This window comes from Salvelinus fontinalis, chromosome 1, assembly GCF_029448725.1.
Source record: "Salvelinus fontinalis isolate EN_2023a chromosome 1, ASM2944872v1, whole genome shotgun sequence".
Lineage (NCBI taxonomy): Eukaryota > Metazoa > Chordata > Actinopteri > Salmoniformes > Salmonidae > Salvelinus > Salvelinus fontinalis.
In genome coordinates this window covers 20,663,074-20,681,880 of record NC_074665.1, presented here as the reverse complement: position 1 = coordinate 20,681,880, position 18,807 = coordinate 20,663,074, and the positions used below count along the sequence as shown (strand labels likewise).

The 18,807-nt window shown below is 44.5% G+C and overlaps 1 protein-coding gene across 4 annotated transcripts in view; it reads left to right on the top strand.

Moving 5' to 3' along the window:
* The window catches only part of LOC129835382 (rho GTPase-activating protein 22-like), a 35,132-nt gene that overhangs the window by 3,852 nt on the left and 12,473 nt on the right, over positions 1-18,807 (top strand). Inside the window, exons 2-4 of one of the 4 annotated variants that reach the window (XM_055901263.1) lie at positions 1,789-1,988; positions 5,800-5,887; positions 18,112-18,618. In XM_055901263.1, the coding sequence (XP_055757238.1) occupies positions 1,789-1,988; positions 5,800-5,887; positions 18,112-18,116 (293 nt within the window). In that variant the 3' untranslated portion in view covers positions 18,117-18,618. Of the gene's footprint in view, positions 1-1,788; positions 1,989-5,799; positions 5,888-8,175; positions 8,459-9,222; positions 11,062-18,111; positions 18,619-18,807 lie in introns of those variants that run through there. The other 3 variants (XM_055901051.1, XM_055901190.1, XM_055901111.1) reach the window with 3 other exon arrangements.

The following is an 18,807-nucleotide window of genomic DNA, read 5'->3' as shown; positions in this document are numbered from 1 at the left end:
TGTATTCACGGTAAACGCTGAATATGTCGGGCTCAATCGGAAATGATCTTAACATTTCTTGTGTGGAATCTGTAACGCTTCAGCTTTGAACAGATTGACTAGAGCCCATTGTATTTAAAGGCAATAAACAATAAACCAATTCAAATTAATTCTCACAATAAACCAATTCAAACAAAAGAGCTGAAACGACACTGTACTAACCATGCTTATACTCCCTCCATGACTCTTGAGTGTACAGTATGCACTTACTCTAATAAGGCTTCCAGGGTAGAACACAGGGCTGTGATTGAGTGGGACCAGCAGTGCAGCCAGACACGGTGACGGAGGCAGAGAGGGATGGTTGTAGACGGAGAGAGAGAGATGGTTAATGTGATATACGGCCCATGTTCCTCTTGTGAGTTTAACCGATTAGGAATGGAGCCAGGCAGCGATGGAGGTAGGAGTGGAAGGGGACCATGATGTCTAGGCTATAGTGGCCATGCTATGTCGTGCCACAGCCAAGCCCACAACCAAAGAGTATAGTATACAATGACTGTAAATGAATGAACAGTTTGAACTATCAATTAATTCCAATGAAACATGGTTGGTGGTGCCGGGGATATGTCGGGAAGTGTCTTTTCCGGGTGTCTTCATCTATACCATAGCCTTCCCCATCCTTAGGGTCAGGAGTTTTCTTTGACCATGTGAGAAACTCCTGGCCCTCCATCCCATATCCATCCCATATCGGGGTAGAAGAGGAAGAAGAAGAAGAAGCAGAAGGAGAATAAGAGAGAAATGACAGAACAAACATTGATTTTCATCCCCCCCTTCCGCTTCTAAGCCATCTGTGCATTGATCCTGAGTGTGTCACGCAGGATGCTGGATTGATTCTTATAAATTATACATCATAATCAAATAGTTTAGTCTTGTTTGCCTTGGTGCTGTTTGGCTCCGTGAGATGTGTTGCTGAGTGGTTATTCTCTCAGGATGGTCTCTAGAAGCTGTATTCAGGGTTTAGTTGATTTTGGAAAATGGCATGATCAAAGCATGCTGTTTTTTCCACTAGTGATCACCAGATGTTACTTTCTGCACAGGCTGTACTGTATTCAAATAACATTTTATTGGTCACATACACATATTTAGCAGATGTTATTGCGGGTGTAGTGAAATGCTTGTATTTGAGTTGAATAGAAATAACACAAAAAAAAAAAAAAAAATACTGCAAAGCTGCTTAGGAGCTAGAAGAAGAACTGCCATGTCTGTCAGCGCCATCTTCTCTCTGAAAAAAGATATTGTGTAATACTGAGTGATTCCTGTACTTTTTAATGTATCTCATTTCATCAACTGTGTTGAATAGAGAGCAGACTGATACTGATACAGGATGAGGGACAGCGCGGGACTCCAGAGCCTCCTGACATGAACTGCATCTGAAACGGTCCTTGACTGAGCTCACATTACACTAAAACCCAGAGACAATCCCAGGAGGCCTTGTTATCCCAGTTCAAACAGGTTCCTGGTTCTATTGGTCTGCCAGAACTGACAATAACTCTCTTCCAGGGGCTTTACATTAATCGCTTATATCACCTGAGGCCTCTCCTTTCTTCCCTGTGCCGGGTGGGTCTCCAGCCACCTCTACCCGTGGGAGGAAGGGGGGCCTCAGCCTCAGCTCCAGGGCGGGACATGGTGTGTGTGGTATGTGCCTCACCATGGCAACCCTGGAGCGCACACACACTGTGTGTATGTGCCTGTCTCCCTGCTGCTTAAATGTGTATTTGTATTCATGTTTGTATGTGTATCTCCACTCTCCAGCCCGGTCCAAGAGCATGGTGATGGGAGATGTGTCCCGGGGCCCAATCCGCCCGTCCTCCCCCAGTCTCCAGGAGGGGGCTCTGAAAGCTGGCTGGCTGAAGAAACAGAGGAGCATCATGAAGAACTGGCAGCTGAGATGGTTTGTCCTACGCTCCGACCAGCTTTTCTTCTACAAAGAGGAGGAGGAGACCAAGCCACAGGTACTGAACGTTCACACCTAAGCTCTTCTTCATGTTCTTACAGAGGTTAGCTGACATCCTTTATTTGGTTGAATTTGGGACCTTACTATAAAGTCAACGTCGCAGGTTCAGATCCTATCCTGTCACGCCCTGACCTTAGAGAGCCTTTTTATTTCTCTATTTGGTTAGGTCGGGGTGTGATTTGGGTGGGCATTCTAGTTTTTCTATTTCTTTGTTGGCCGGGTATGGTTCCCAATCAGAGGCAGCTGTCTATCGCTGTCTCTGATTGGGGATCCTACTTACGCAGCCTTTTTTCCACCTTTAGTTGTGGGATCTTGTTTGTGTGTAGTTGCTTTCTGCACTGCATGTTACGTTCGTTTTTATGGTCACCACCTGCAGAATCACTCCTTTTTTGGGGGTATCTTGCTAATTGCCTATAATTTCCCCCTTTTGTCTATTCCATTTGCACAACAGCATGTGAAATTTATTGTCAATCAGTGTTGCTTCCTAAGTGGACAGTTTGATTTCACAGAAGTGTGATTGACTTGGAGTTACATTGTGTTGTTTAAGTGTTCCCTTTATTTTTTTGAGCAGTGTATATATTTTTTTTCTTCGGTGTCATTTAAATAAAAGTCTCATTTCTACCACGCTGCACCTTGGTCCAATCCATCTCGAAACGAACGTGACAGAAGATCCCACCACCAAAGGACCAAGCAGCGTGGCCAGGAGGAGCAGGGATCCTGGGCCCAGGAGAAAAGGGAGTGGAGAATATCATGGACATGGGAGGAGATTATGGCAGGAGACAAGACCCTGCCATGGAAGCAGGCGGAGGCAGCGAAGGAGGATCAACGACGACTCCGGGGTTCACAACCACGACGGAAGCCCGAGAGGCAGCCCCCCAAAAATGTTTTGGGGGGTGGCACACGGAGTGGTCGGCGGGAGCCCAGGGGTGAACCAGAGCCAGTCAGGGAGTCGAGTGAGGAACTCGACGAAAGATTCCAGAGAGAGGTGTGGGCGTTGAGAGTACTGCAGAACGGGCGTGCTGAGGAGCGTGACACCAGTCCGGTGTCATATGCACCAGTTTCACGCATCTGGCCTCCAGTGCGCCTCCTCAGTCCGGTGCGTCCTGTGTCTCCTCCATGCACTCACACTGAGGTGTGTGTCACCGTTCCGGTACAATGTGTGCCGGTTCTACGCACTGTGTCTCCAGTGCGCCTTCATAGCCCAGTGCGTCCTGTGCCAGCGCCCCGCACTTGCCGGCCTAAAGTGAGCATCCAGCCAGGACGGGTTGTGCCAGCTCTACGCTCCAGACCTCCAGTGCGCCTCCACGGTCCAGTATATCCTGTGCCAGCTCCATGCACCCGGCCTCCAGTGCGTGTCTCCAGCCTGGTACATCCTGTGCCTGCTCCACGCACGAAGCCTCCAGTGATGATCCATGGCCCGGAGCCTGCAGTGATGATCCATGGCCCGAAGCCTCCAGTGATGATCCATGGCACGAAGCCTCCAGTGATGATCCTTGGCCCGGAGCCTGCAGTGATGATCCATGGCCCGAAGCCTCCAGTGATGATCCATGGCCCGAAGCCTCCAGTGGGGAACCATGGCCCGAAGCCTCCATTGATAATCCATGGCCCGAAGCCTCCAGTGATGATCCATGGCCCGAAGCCTCCAGCGACAGTCGGCAGTTCAGAGCCTCCAGCGACAGTCGGCAGTCCAGAGCCTCCAGCGACAGTCGGCAGTTCAGAGCCTCCAGCGACAGTCTGCGGTCCAGAGCCTTCAGTGACAGTCTGCAGCCTAGAGCATCCTGCAAGGGTTCCCAGTCCGGAGCCTCCTGCGAGGGTTCCCAGTCCGGAGCCTCCTGCGAGGGTTCCCAGTCCGGAGCCTCCGGCAACAATCTACGGTCCGGAGCCTCCGGCGACGATCTACGGTCCGGAGCCTTCGGCGACGATCTACGGTCCGGAGTCCCCGACGACAATCTACGGTCCGGAGTCCCCGGCGACAATCTACTGTCCGGAGTCCCCGGCGACGATCTACGGTCCGGAGTCCCCGGCGACGATCCACGGTCCGGAGCCTCCGGCGACGATCCACAGTCCGGAGCCTTCGGCGACGATCCACGGTCCGGTTCCACGGAAGCGGAGCGGGGCGGGGTCACGAACCGGAGCCGCCACCGAGGCTAGATGCCCATCCGGACCCTCCCCCATGGAGTCAGGTTTTGGGGTCGGAGTCCGCACCTTTGGGGGGGGGGGGGGGGGGTACTGTCACGCCCTGACCTTAGAGAGCCTTTTTATTTCTCTATTTGGTTAGGTCGGGGTGTGATTTGGGTGGGCATTCTAGTTTTTCTATTTCTTTGTTGGCCAGGTATGGTTCCCAATCAGAGGCAGCTGTCTATCATTGTCTCTGATTGGGGATCATACTTAGGCAGCCTTTTTTCCACCTTAGTTTGTGGGATCTTGATTTTGTATAGTTACTGTGTAGCCTGCAGAATGTTACGTTCGTTTATATTTTGTTGTTTTTTGGTGTTCATCTAATAAAGTAAGATGTACGCTTACCACGCTGCACCTTGGTCTCCTCATTCCAACGACGAGCGTAACATCTCCACAAATACTTTGCTTGTTTGCTGTGGTTTTTCCATCCATTCCTGAGACACGCAGGTCAAATGGCCAATAGAAAATAAAGATCTTTCTATACCATGACCTAGCCTGGATGGATTACATTGTCATTGTGCCTTGCCTAGGAGGAAAATCAGGATAAAACATAATTTTGATACCGTCACTCAGTGTTGGTCATGAGTCACGACACCTGTTGATTGACACCTTTTAGTCACAGGCTGTCAATAGTCATCCAGCCAGAACTGATTTCTCTACACACACACCTCCCTGTGCAGTATTCAGGATGTGTGCGAGTGTCAATCTGGACGCTTTCCCCCCATCTAATCAATAGGAATCGGAGCAGGGCACTGCGTAGGCACATCACACATCAAGGTCTCACACTGAGATGAAAGGAAATTATAATTGGAGGAAGGACATTTGCACAAAAGCGATCTATAGCCATTCCTCATCATGTAGAGCAGGTCATTAAGGAATGGATTGGTGTTAGAGCCAGAGAGTTTGCTCCAAGACACATTCTGAAGGAAAAACAATCTCAGATCTTGAGTTACATTTTGGTTCTTCTCATTCATTCGTTCCCACCAGCAGTATTCAAGCCACATTGTACGCTTGGGAGGTGTGCTTACATTTACATTTACATTTTAAGTCATTTAGCAGACGCTCTTATCCAGAGCGACTTACAAGTACATACATTCATACTTTTTTTGTACTGGCCCCCCATGGGAAACGAACCCACAACCCTGGCGTTGCAAGCGCCATGCTCTACCAACTGAGCCACACGGGGCTGCTAGCCCTGCGCCAACGTTCTACCAATTTGTTGCCATGGCGACTAATGTGGTGACAGCTTGGCCTCTAGTTTGGCCATTTGGAAGATCGCAGCCTGTTTGATGTGGGATAGTGCCAGCTCCAGACTGGTAGGATGAGACCAATTTTCCTTCTGCGTAGTCTCTAATTAACAGGCCTTGATTCCGTTGTTAAATTACTATCGATCTGCATTTGATAATGTGTACATCTTCATCATTGGATAGATTAAAGAGATTAATATAAATAACGAGATCTTCGGTCTATTTTCTACCCTAATATTCTCATCATGATTTAATCAATATTTGTGATTTAATCGATTAGAGTCTCACTGAGGTATCGTTAATCTTTGGTTTCAAATTGATCGATTCCCAAATGCTGCTGATTCCTGTGTTCCAGTTAAGTCCTTCTCGGTTTGTTCGTTCCAGGGCTGCATACCCCTGCAGGGCTGTCAGGTGAATGAGCTCACCGCCAACTCAGAAGAACCAGGGAGACATCTTTTTGAAATCGTTCCAGGTGAGGTGATCCATCAACGCCAAACCCTCTCCTATTCTCACAAAAAAAAATACATGTGCTGTCAAAGTCAGGCATCACTGCACAGAGCTGATATTTAACATTGCAGTTTTCTCAATACCACAGTAGGCCAGCAGGGGGCAATGCTGATGTTTAACAACGGCGTCTGGTGTAGAGAATGTAGATGTAGGACACATACAGTACACACTACTGACTGGTAGATGAGCTTGCACTCAATGCACTGTGCAATTAAATGACCAGCTAAGAATTGCTTTCGAAATCCTGTGGATGGTAATCTCTCTCATAACATCATTTCCAAACTAAGACTCCAGAATCCGAACTAATCTCGAAGAACACATTAATACCTCAGGGAGAAAAGAGAATCTCCTAGGCTTGTCCAGGCTTATCGACCCCAATACCTGGGTCTCATGTCTATCAGGAGTCTGTTACTGTTGACACCCATACACAGACAACACACAGGGTCGTCTGGGGGCGAGTGTGCTGGAAAGACCCTACTCAATCAGCTCTTCAAGCTTTTGGTCGCGTTCAATACAGCCAAATGGTCATTTTCAATGAAAGTCACTCAGAGTATGCGAGTTAGCTATATCACTCAGTAAAGGGTATTTGCTTGGTGGTTTTTCCCCCTGTTTATTGTTGTCGACGGGCCAGTGGGTCCCTGTGTGTTTTATTTATGCTGAGGAAATATTGCAGGAGAGTGTGACCCCAATCAGCCAAGTGTGGATGGACCAGGCAGGCAGCACACAGGCAGACACAGCCATTTCTGAAGACCATTAAAACAGTGCGACGGTGAGAATAGAAAGGGGATTGAATTTCAATCTGGTCTGTGCACTTTACATACCTTTCACTCCCAAACCCAACTCATCCCCTCAATACCCCCTACATCTAATGTTTACAAGATATTCAACCCTCAGGCCCTTGTTTTGTTTCTCTTTCTCCCCTTTGTTTTATTCTTAATCAGCTTAAATGAAAAGCTTTTTTGCTTCTCAGCTTTGAAATGAACAGCCACTGAGGGCTTAGGTTGACTTTCGCACTACGATAAAGATCCACTCTAGCACTTTAGTAAGAGGGGTTGGGAAACAGGGGATCATGGTAAACAAGCATTACTGTAAGGCTTCAACAGAGGCGCAGGGAAGCTTTCTGTACACTTCTTACAGTGGGTCCACAGGGAATAATACATTGACCCATATCAGCCAAAATGTCTCCATACAGTATGGAGTCAGATCCACTTTGGACCGATGGTCCTATGTCCTCATTCATACTATCCATTTCAACACCGGTTCTGGCACAGAGCAGTGCCTGCAATTCGTTTAACAATTTGGCTTTTGACTGCAGGGGGTTAGAGAGCCCATGACTCCTGACGCTACTGTCTATATGATGTTCATATACGTTTGATGAATTCCTCTTAGCACCTTTCGTTTCCTGTTACTGCGTTGCGTCATCCTTTCAGAGCAAGGCTGGGTGATAGGGTGTTCCTGGGTCTCAACTCACTGACTCTCCATGCATGAGCTCTGGCAATAAACTCCCTTGCAGGTCGTGTTTGTTGTGGACACTTTAAGGTCCTTGCCCTGTACAAACGAAAGAGAAGCAAAGGCCCCTGCAAACTGAGACTAACTCGTCAAGGGTACAAGTAGCTAGATTTTCTTTGGGGTCCAAAGTTTGGCAGGTGATGATACATGGAGGCATGATACATCTCCACTCATTTCCACAAGAAGATCTACGTTGATAGACATCCTGGATGACCAAATGAGCCTCTCTGATAGCATTTATTCTGTCCTCATATCCAAGGGCTTTATTAAACTAGTTTGGGAGGCCTAATACCCTTGGGACCTAGAAAGCAAGCAATGAACCAAAACACAGCCAAATCCAACAATCCATTTTGGTTCAACTGAAAGTATACGGCTATGACTGAAAGGCTATCAGATGAAGGAGCAGTTGTAATAATGTGTGGTTTTTAAATGCTGTCTGTGCTTAAGGGGGCTACTCAAGGCTAAGCTTCCTTTTGTGTTGGTCTCTAGCCATAAAGCCAGCTGGGAAACAACAGCCAGGAAAGGATGGTGCACTAATACACAAACACACACACACTAAAGCACAAGCCTGGGTAAACGTGACTACTTCAGCGAATTCATTATTGCAGGCTACTTGTTTAGCCAGTGCATGTGCAAACACACACACACACACACACACACACACACACACACACACACACACACACACACACACACACACACACACACACACACACACACACACACACACACACACACACACACACTTGGAGCCTGTCCCCCTGCCCCCAGCTCTCCCACAGAGTATTTAACTAAGTTCAGCCTTATCAAATATCTGTTTGTCTATCCCCTTCCCCCACACGTGCAACATCCATGGGTTTTATAAAGCACACCGGTAACAGTTCTAGACAAAGGGACAGTCCTCCTCTCTAAAGACTTACAGTACTTCTGCTCTGAGTTCAGCTTGCTGTCAGTGCTGAATGTCTGTCTGATCATTCCTTACAGACCAGGCTGACACGGAATAGGGATAGACTACAACAAGATCCTTGTAAGTCTCTATAGTTAATTGCTGTGTGAAATGACGTGATTCTGATTGGTTTATGACCTTGTTTACTTGAGTAATGTAACCCATGTTGGAAAAGTAGACAATATTAATGCATACCTACATTTCATCTGAGCTTCAGTGTGAGCTCTTCTTACTTGATATGCATAAACTGTCAGCAACTACAACAATGGTTCACTTCATGACCCCAGATAGTGTTGCGTAAGAAATGGAAACGAGCTAAGTGCTAGGTTTAAGTCCCATGTTTACGGCTGGAAAAAGGCAAAGTGCTGGGTTTAAGTCCCACGTCTATGGATGGAAACGAGCTAAGTGCTGGGTTTAAGTCCCATGTTTACGGATGGAAACAAGCAAAGTGCTGGGTTTAAGTCCCACGTCTATGGATGGAAACAAGCAAAGTGCTGGGTTTAAGTCCCATGTCTATGAAAGGAAACGAGCTAAGTGCTGGGTTTGAGTCCCATGTCTCTGAGTAGCATGCTGGAATTAATACACGCCATTTATCAAATGTTTTTATCGAAGCGACTTACAGTCATGCTTGCATACAGTACCAGTCAAAAGTTTGGACACACCTACGCATTCAAGGGTTTTCTTTATTTTTTTACTATTTTCTACATTGTAAAATAATAGTGAAGACATCAAAACTATGAAATAACACATATGGAATCATGTAGTAATCAAAAAAGTGTTAAACAAATCAAAATATATTTTATATTTCAGATTCTTCAAAGTAGCCACACGTTGCCTTGATGACAGCTTTGCACACTCTTGGCATTCTCTCAACCAGCTTCATGAGGTAGTCACCTGGAATGCATTTCAATTAACAGGTGTGCCTTGTTAAAAGTTAATTTGTGGAATTTCTTTCCTTCTTAATGCGTTTGAGCCAATCAGTTGTTTTGTGACAAGGTAAGGGTGGTATAAAGAAGATGCCCTACCAAGTCCATATTATGGCAAGAACAGCTCAAATAAGCAAAGAGAAATTACAGTCCATCATTACTTTAAGACATGAACGTCAGTCAATCCAGTAAATTTCAAGAACGTTGAAAGTTTCTTCAAGTGCAGTCGCAAAAACCATCAAGCACTGTGATGAAACTGGGTCTCATGAGGACTGCCACAGGAAGCCCCAGAGTTAGCTCTGCTGCAGAGGATAAGTTCATTAGAGTTACCAGCCTCAGAAATTGCAGCCCAAATAAATGCTTCACAGAGTTCAAGTAACAGACACATCTCAACATCAACTGTTCAGAGGAGACTGTGTGAATCAGGCCGTCATGGTCGAATTGCTGCAAAGACGCCACTACTAAAGGACACCAATAAGAAGAAGAGACTTGCTTGGGCCAAGAAACACGAGCAATAGACATTAGACTGGTGGAAATATGTCCTTTTGTCTGATGTCCAAATTTGAGATTTTTGTGAGACGCAGAGTAGGTGAACGTATGATCTCCACATGTGTGGTTCTCAATGTGAAGCATGGAGGAGGAGGTGTGGGGGTGCTTTGCTGGTGACACTGTCAGTGATTTATTTAGAATTCAAGGCACACTTAACCAGCATTGCTACCACAGCATTCTGCAGCGATACGCCATCCCATCTGGTTTGTGCTTAGTGGGACTATCATTTGTTTTTCAACAGGACAATAACCCAACACACCTCCAGGCTGTGTAAGGGCTATTCGACCGAGGAGAGAGATGGAGTGTTGCATCAGATGACGTGGCCTCCACAATCACCCGACCTCAACCCAAATGAGATGGTTTGGGATGAGTTGGACCACAGAGTGAAGGAAAAGCAGCCAACAAGTGCTCAGCAAATGTGGGAACTCCTTCAAGACTGTTGGAAAAGCATTGCTCATGAAGCTGGTTGAGAGAATGCCAAGAGTATGCAAAGCTGTCATCAAGGCAAAGGGTGGCTACTTTGAAAAATCTCAAATATCAAATATATTTTCATGTTTCATTTTTTGTGTATGGGTTTTTAAATATGGGTTAGTAGGACAAACTAGCCTACAGCATCGTATGATCCAACAACATGATTACATTGATACAGTACATTGCGGTTACATTGCGGTTGCGGTTTAGACATACTATAGATCACCATCACAAAGCAAGCCAGCCAGAGGCTTCCCAATTGATTAGCAGGGTCTGTTTGTTTTCTGTGTGGGGACGGTGGAGGTTTGTTTGGTAAGGAAAGGAAGAGCAGCCCATCTTCCTGTCACTCCACGCACAGCTGCACACAGCCAGGGAGGGAGAGCAAGGCAAGGCAACACAAGGAGAGCTTAGCTCTTCCTCTGGGACCTGCCTCTCCATAGGGGAGCTAGGGGATAGAGGGATTTTCTGCTGCCCATGTTAGTGAATGAGGGGCCGTGTGAACGGATGAAAAATAAGAAGGGACTTGTTTTTGGGGTTTTGTTTTTCCTGGCATCGAGCATGCCTTATTGGCACCGTCTGCCCAGTAGTACCTGTTTGTGGATAAAGATATACAACCTCCAGGAGGGCAGTGTGTACGTTCATGCCCCAGCTGTAGCACTGTCAGCTCCCCTCAGTGAAGCATGGGAATGGGGCTGGCCTGCTGTAAGCCCACCGGGCTCAAACAGGAACACCTGCAAGGTAATGCTAGCTACCTTTTTAAGAGTTATATTTGGGAAATGTAATTTAATTTAATTTGAGTACATGTAATGTACTGTAATTACAATGTACATTGGACAGCTATGGGTGGTTGAAGCCTGGTCTCATAGATTAGATGTAAAATACTGTAGTAAATGTAAATCCGTGACACCCAAATTAGTATGATATGTTAGGTTTGGTATGGTTACATAAGACAGATGATTACTTAAGGAATAAACGAAAGGAGGGTGGTTGGTTGGGTTGGACGTGAACGTCTGGCAACCCAAAGGTTGCGTGTTTGAATCTCATCAAGGACAATTTGAGCAAATATTTACTACTTTTTAGCTACTTTGGAACTACTTAGCATGTTAGCTAACCCTTCCCCTAACCTTAACCATTTTACCTAACTACTAACCCTAAACTTAACCCTAACCTTATCCCCTAACCCTAATCCCTAGCCTAGCTAACTATAGCTACAATTGGTGACATATCATACGCATTGCAAATTCGTAACATATTGTACGAATTGCAATTTGTAACATATCATGCGAATTGTAATTCGTAACATATCCTACGAAATGGATGATGGACATCCACAAATTAATACATACCACACGAAACGTAACATATCATACTAAATGGAGTGTTTCGGATTTACATACAGAACCAATGGAAATGCTATGAGACCAGGTTGGCGGTTGAGATTCATCAGTCTGTTGTGGATTTCACTTGTTTTGTCCATAGTGCAGTCTGTCATACCCCGACAGAAGGTGTACTTAGTAGGGGCACTATAGGGGCTCAAAGAAGTGTTATCTTTAGTTGGTGGCTCTGTTGTTGTATAACATACTGCAGTCAGGTTTTGTGAAGAGTCCTTCATTTCACTTGAAGGGTAAACTTTTCTGATTATCCAACAAAGGTTGGACAATCACGATGGTCAACAGGAGTTAATCCACTCCCAATCCTCAGAATAATTCTCCGGCCAATTATTAACACTGACCACACACACATACCGTACACACACAACGCCACTGCTTACCATTTACTGTAGTCAGTTAACTAAGTTCACACAGTACAATCAGCGATAAGAAGAATTTTTTTTTTCGCAGTAAAACCCATCCTTCATCTTCCACTAAGGATCCATTCATCCACAAGCACAGTGGGCAGTCTGACATTTACCAACCTGAGGGAATCATTATCATCAAAAAATGACCTTCATTGCAGTTTTCTGTGGAACATGAAGTGTCCTTTTCAAAATACCAGCCCTTCACTGTGCTCTGTAGGAGTGAGACTTACTTTCATTAAATCCCAGAGCTCTTGTCTCCAAATCAAATCGTTTTACTTTCTTTCTTCAAACAGAGGATTTTCTTAGATTTTTGACAGTCTGACGTTTCTTGATTGATTTTGTGAAGCTGTCTTATCCGCCTGGCAGTGGGCTGGAAGAGAAACTATTGGCTGTGTTCAGGCTCCTTTATGTCTGCGTCGGCAAGACATCTTTATCACTTGCTTGATTTCTCTCTTTCCTGTTGGCTAGGCAACCTGGTGGGAAGGGATCCATCTGGTCTACACGGTTATAAACGACAGGAATTGGGTCTGAGAAGCTTTAGCTTTCCTATCAGACCACATAAAGGAAAAGCTTTTTGAAGAAGTGCTTTTCAAGCTGTAACGATATGAGTCCTATGTTTTAGAACCGAAAGTAGCCAACAAAGAGAAGACGGTTAGAAGGTATATTTGGTGAATGATATGATCACCTCCTACAGTGGGAGTCCATTTATTCTGTTTTATTGAAGTTCATATCAGATGGCAGCAGCTAGCTGGGCATTATTGCTTTATGCCTGTCTGGTATATGAGTAAGTTGTTTTGAAGCAGAAGACAAGTGGGAAATACAGTATACCTTCACGGAACCAATATTCCACCAGTCAAATGATAAGACCATAATGCAATATTTTATGAAGGCAAGGGAATTCTCATTACTTTTTACTCAGGCATAAGGGGTTTCAACTGATTCTAAGACTATAGTAATATAGTAGAAATGCACTAACAGGAAATCTACAGATGTCGGCTCTTAACTTGATCAAACTTCTGTTGCAGAGAATTTGTGCCGCATCAGGAAATTCAAATGAGCCTTGTGAGTGGCTAAAAATTATCAGAGCTCTTTCTCTCCATGCAGAGGTAGTCGAATCACTGGGATCAGGCTTGCTATCAAATTAATATTCTCTTGATTGCGCAAACTCTAGGCCTAGTTACTGCAACATTCAAATGTACAAACATTTATCTATAATTCAGCCATACACAACCGTTGTTTTATATAGATTAACAACAAGATAGAACATGGTCTCCACCAGACTACGACATACAAATGTCTAGTGTATCCTAAGGTTATGAATTAACTGTCAAAATTGAATTCAATTGTGGCCTGAGATGGTTTAGCGGTTAGGGACGCTGCCTTCAGTGCACACATACAGTGGGGAGAACAAGTATTTGATACACTGCCGATTTTGCAGGTTTTCCTACTTACAAAGCATGTAGAGGTCTGTAATTTGTATCATAGGTACACTTCAACTGTGAGAGACGGAATCTAAAACAAAAATCCAGAAAATCACATTGTATGATTTTTAAGTAATTCATTTGCATTTTATTGCATGACATAAGTATTTGATACATCAGAAAAGCAGAACTTAATATTTGGTACAGAAACCTTTGTTTGCAATTACAGAGATCATACGTTTCCTGTAGTTCTTGACCAGGTTTGCACACACTGCAGCAGGGATTTTGGCCCACTCCGCCATATAGACCTTCTCCAGATCCTTCAGGTTTCGGGGCTGTCGCTGGGCAATACGGACTTTCAGCTCCCTCCAAAGATTTTCTATTGGGTTCAGGTCTGGAGACTGGCTAGGCCACTCCAGGACCTTGAGATGCTTCTTACGGAGCCACTCCTTAGTTGCCCTGGCTGTGTGTTTCGGGTTGTTGTCATGCTGGAAGACCCAGCCACGACCCATCTTCAATGCTCTTACTGAGGGAAGGAGGTTGTTGGCCAAGATCTCGCGATACATGGCCCCATCCATCCTCCCCTTAATACGGTCCAGTCGTCCTGTCTACGTTGCAGAAAAGCATCCCCAAAGAATGATGTTTCCACCTCCATGCTTCACGGTTGGGATGGTGTTCTTGGGGTTGTACTCATCCTTCTTCTTCCTCCAAACACGGCAAGTGGAGTTTAGACCAAAAAGCTCTATACAAAAAAAAAAAAGCTCTATGTAGTTCTGGGCTGATCCCTCACCTTCCTCACGATCATTGATGTCCCACGAGGTGAGATCTTGCATGGAGCCCCAGACCAAGGGTGATTGACCGTCATCTTGAACTTCTTCCATTTTCTAATAATTGCGCCAACAGTTGTTGCCTTCTCACCAAGCTGCTTGCCTACTGTCCTGTAGCCCATCCCAGCCTTGTGGAGGTCTACAATTTTATCCCTGATGTCCTTACACAGCTCTCTGGTCTTGGCCATTGTGGAGAGGTTGGCGTTTGTTTGATTGAGTGTGTGGACAGGTGTCTTTTATACAGGTAACGAGTTCAAACAGGTGCAGTTAATACAGGTAATGAGTGGAGAAAAGGAGGGCTTCTTAAAGACAAAACGAACAGGTCTGTGAGAGTCGGAATTCTTACTGGTTGGTAGTTGATGAAATACTTATGTCATGCAATAAAATGTAAATTAATTACTTAAAAATCATACAATGTAATTTCTGGATTTTTGTTTTAGATTCCGTCTCTCACAGTTGAAGTGTACCTATGATAAAAATTACAGACCTCTACATGCTTTGTAAGTAGGAAAACCTGCAAAATCGTCAGTGTGTCAAATACTTGTTCTCCCCACTGTATAGGCCTACCGTGTCACTGAGATACGACTCCAGCCCACGCCCTTCTGGCACAAATAAATCAATCCCCTGATTGACTTGATGTAGTTACACATTTCAAATGTGGACAGTCTATGGTTATTTTCCCCCTGATCTTGATAAGAAATTACACTTTTAGATAAACGTAAATAGGAAACTATTAACAAATAAAATAATAACAGTCAGTAGGCTACACCAATGTTAATTTCCATTCATACAAATTGTCAAGTAAATTGCCACAGTAGATTTTGTGTGGTAACCAATTAAATACTTTACAGAATACTTGTCAAATAGATAAATTGCCCTTAGTCTGTTAAAAAAGGACTAAGTTGTTGCGATGACAATACCAACCATAGGGCGAACATACACTACATGACCAAAAGTATGTGGACACATGCTCACCGAACATCTCATTCCAATTTGTAAGTCGCTCTGGATAAGAGCGACTGCTAAATGACTTAAATGTAAATGTAATTCCAAAATCATGGGTTATAACAGCCTCCACTCTTCTGGGAAGGCTTTCCAACTAGATGTTGGAACATTGCTGTGGGGATTGCTTCCATTCAGCCACGAGCATTAGTGAGGTCGGGCAGTGATGTTGGGCGATTAGGCCTGGCTCGCCATCGGCGTTCCAATTATTCTCAAAGATGTTCGATTGGGTTGAGGTCAAGGTTCTGTGCAGGCCAGTCAAGTTCTTCCACACCGATCTCTTCAAACCAATTCTGTATGGGCCTCGCTTTGTGCACGAGTGCATTGTCATCCTGAAACAGGAAAGGGTCTTCCTCAAACTGTTGCCACAAAGGTGGAACAACCCCTTGGGAGACTATATGCTGACACATGCACATTTGTGGCCTGCTGGAGGTCATTTTGCAGGGCGCTGGCAGTGCACCTCCTTGCACAAAGGCGGAGGTAGCAGTCGTGCTGCTGGGTTGTTACCCTCCTACGGCCTCCTCCACGTCTCCTGATGTACTGGCCTGTCTCCTGGTAGCGCCTGCATGCTCTGGACACTACGCTGACAGACACAGCAAACCTTTTTGCCACAGTTTGCATTGATGTGCCATCCTGCATGAACTGCACTACCTGAGCCACTTGTGTGGGTTGTAGACTCCGTCTCATGCTACCACTAGAGTGAGAGCACCGCCAGCATTCAAAAGTGACCAAAACATCAGCCAGGAAGCATAGGAACTGAGAAGTGGTCTGTGGTCACCACCTGCAGAATCACTCCTGTTTTGGGGGGTGTCTTGCTAATTGCCTATAATTTCCACCTTTTGTCTATTCCATTTGCACAACAGCATGTGAAATTTATTGTCAATCAGTGTTGCTTCCTAAGTGGACAGTTTGATTTCACAGAAGTGTGATTAGCAAGATTAGCAAGACACCCCCCAAAACTAGACACCCCCCAATTAGCAAGACACCCCCCAAAACAGGAGTTTTGTCCCTTTATTTTTTTGAGCAGTGTATTTTGGTTAGGTCAGGGTGTGACTAGGGTGGGTACGTTCGTTTTTGTATTGTCTATGGTTTTTGTATGTCAAGGGTTGTTGTAGGTCTAGGTGATTTATATATCTATGGTTTATATATCTATGGTGGCCTGATATGGTTCCCAATCAGAGGCAGCTGTTTATCGTTGTCTCTGATTGGGGATCATATTTAGGTAGCCATTGATAGATAGATTTAGGTAGCCGTTAACTGATAGATGCACACACATACATGTTAATGGTTATATCGGACCCCAGTAAGACTAGCTTTTGCCGTTGGTTAGAGCATTGGGCCAGTAACCGGAAGGTTGCTGGATCGAATCACCGTGCTGACAAGGTAAAAATCTGTCGTTTACCCCTGAGCAAGGCAGTATAGGGAGACACTGCTCGCCGGGCGCCGAAGGCGTGGATGTCGATTTAGGCAACCCCCTGCACCTCTCTGATTCAGAGGGGTTGGGTTAAATGCGGAAGACACATTTCATTGAAATGCATTCAGTTCTACAACTTACAAGGTATCATCCTTTCCCTGATAGTGAGCCTAAAAAAATAAAAAATCCCTTAACGCAGCGAAAGTTTTTTTTTTTTTTTAACCTCTGAATTAATGGCCAACAGAAGTCCCTGCTTGGGATAGCATTTTCCAGAAGAAAGATGATTACTTTTGCTTAATGTAAGTATAACGTTTGTTTATTCATGAAATTATGTTTTTAAAAATCAACAAATTACTTTCATATGAATGTTTGATTAAAATGCTGAGTAACTGGTATTTATCCGCTTGTTGCCAAGTTAGCTAGCTAACACGTCAATTCAACATTTATTCCATGTTGGTTCAATGTAATTTAATTGAAGTGACGTGGAAACAACGTTGATTCAACCAGTGTGTGACGAGATGGGGCGGACACGATAACTAACTTGCAGGCGATCTCATCCTGCTTATCGTATGTTTAGAGATGAACAACTAAATTAACTAATCGTAGATTCAGCAATGGGTCAATTGTGAAGAATCGGACAGTTAAGTCATGAACTGGTGAACTTGCTAGCCAGCTAAAGACATGTCGCAAATATTTTTTTATTTTTAAGAACTAAAGTGGGCACCTGATCCCGTTTCACTCCATTACATTGGCTTGGCAGGAGAAAACAGTCCTGCCCGACTCGTTTGGAGGTAAAACATTAACAGCTGTTCATTGTGTATTGTTCAGTCTAGGCTTGCTAGCCAGCCAAGTTATTTGTGCATTTCGTTGAGTGTTTTGCTAGCTAGCTGTATGCAGTGTCTGTTTACCTAGCTAACGTTTTCTTGCCACATTCCCTTCCCCTATTGTGTTGCACCATTGGGGTTGGTGTTACTAGTTCAAATTAGAAGCTAAGGAATTCTACTCTTACTGCAAACAACTTGACCAAGCCTAAAAATATGCAAAACTGTTAACAAAACGATTGCACATTAATAAAGGTAGTTGTGGCTTCAGAAACTTGAACCAGTAACGTTAGTGAAATTTGAGCATTTACATTTACATTTAAGTCATTTAGCAGACGCTCTTATCCAGAGCGACTTACAAATTGGAAAGTTCATACATATTCATCCTGTTCCCCCCCGTGGGAATTGAACCCACAACCCTGGCGTTGCAAGCGCCATGCTCTACCAACTGAGCCACACGGGACCGCAGTGAGGTTAATTACTCCCTTGTCTCTACTTGTTCCAGGTTGAAGGATCCCACCATGACACCCTGCAGATGTAAATAACTTGGTGTGAACTTCCCAGGCACCAGCATAATCACCATATCCCAGGATATTATTCAGGAGTGTTACATCACAATGTTAGATAGAAATAGATTCACCCATGTTATTGTGTATCATGCAGATTTGTTAGGACATTGTAATTTATGAAGCTCTTTCTAAGATACAGATGTGATGTCTGACCCAGGGTATTACCCAGGGTATTGCACTTTGAACAAGTCTTCAATTTAGACCACAATTAGGTGTTAGTGAAGGGCTGGAACAAAACTGTAAACTCCGGTCCTGTCAAAAAAAACAACAACACTTTGGCTGAACAAGATTATGTACTGAACAAGCTTATGAATGTTGGAGGTTAATCTCCTTGAAATCCCTCACTTGGTAATTATTTATTTTGTACAATGGACTGTGTTTTAAGGACTCATGCACAGATACAGGAAAACCAATAAAAAGTTAACATTTATTTAAAACTACAATTGTTGATGTCTCATGTTTCTGGTTGAGAGGCTTGGGCATCTACAGTATCTGGTGACTGCATCTGTCTAATCCACTGCAAGGAGAGAAAGGCATCAATCATATTACAATGCTATATTCATTTAATTGAATATATATTTATTTTTCATACACATTTACATAATTATATTGGATATGTTGTCCTTTATCAC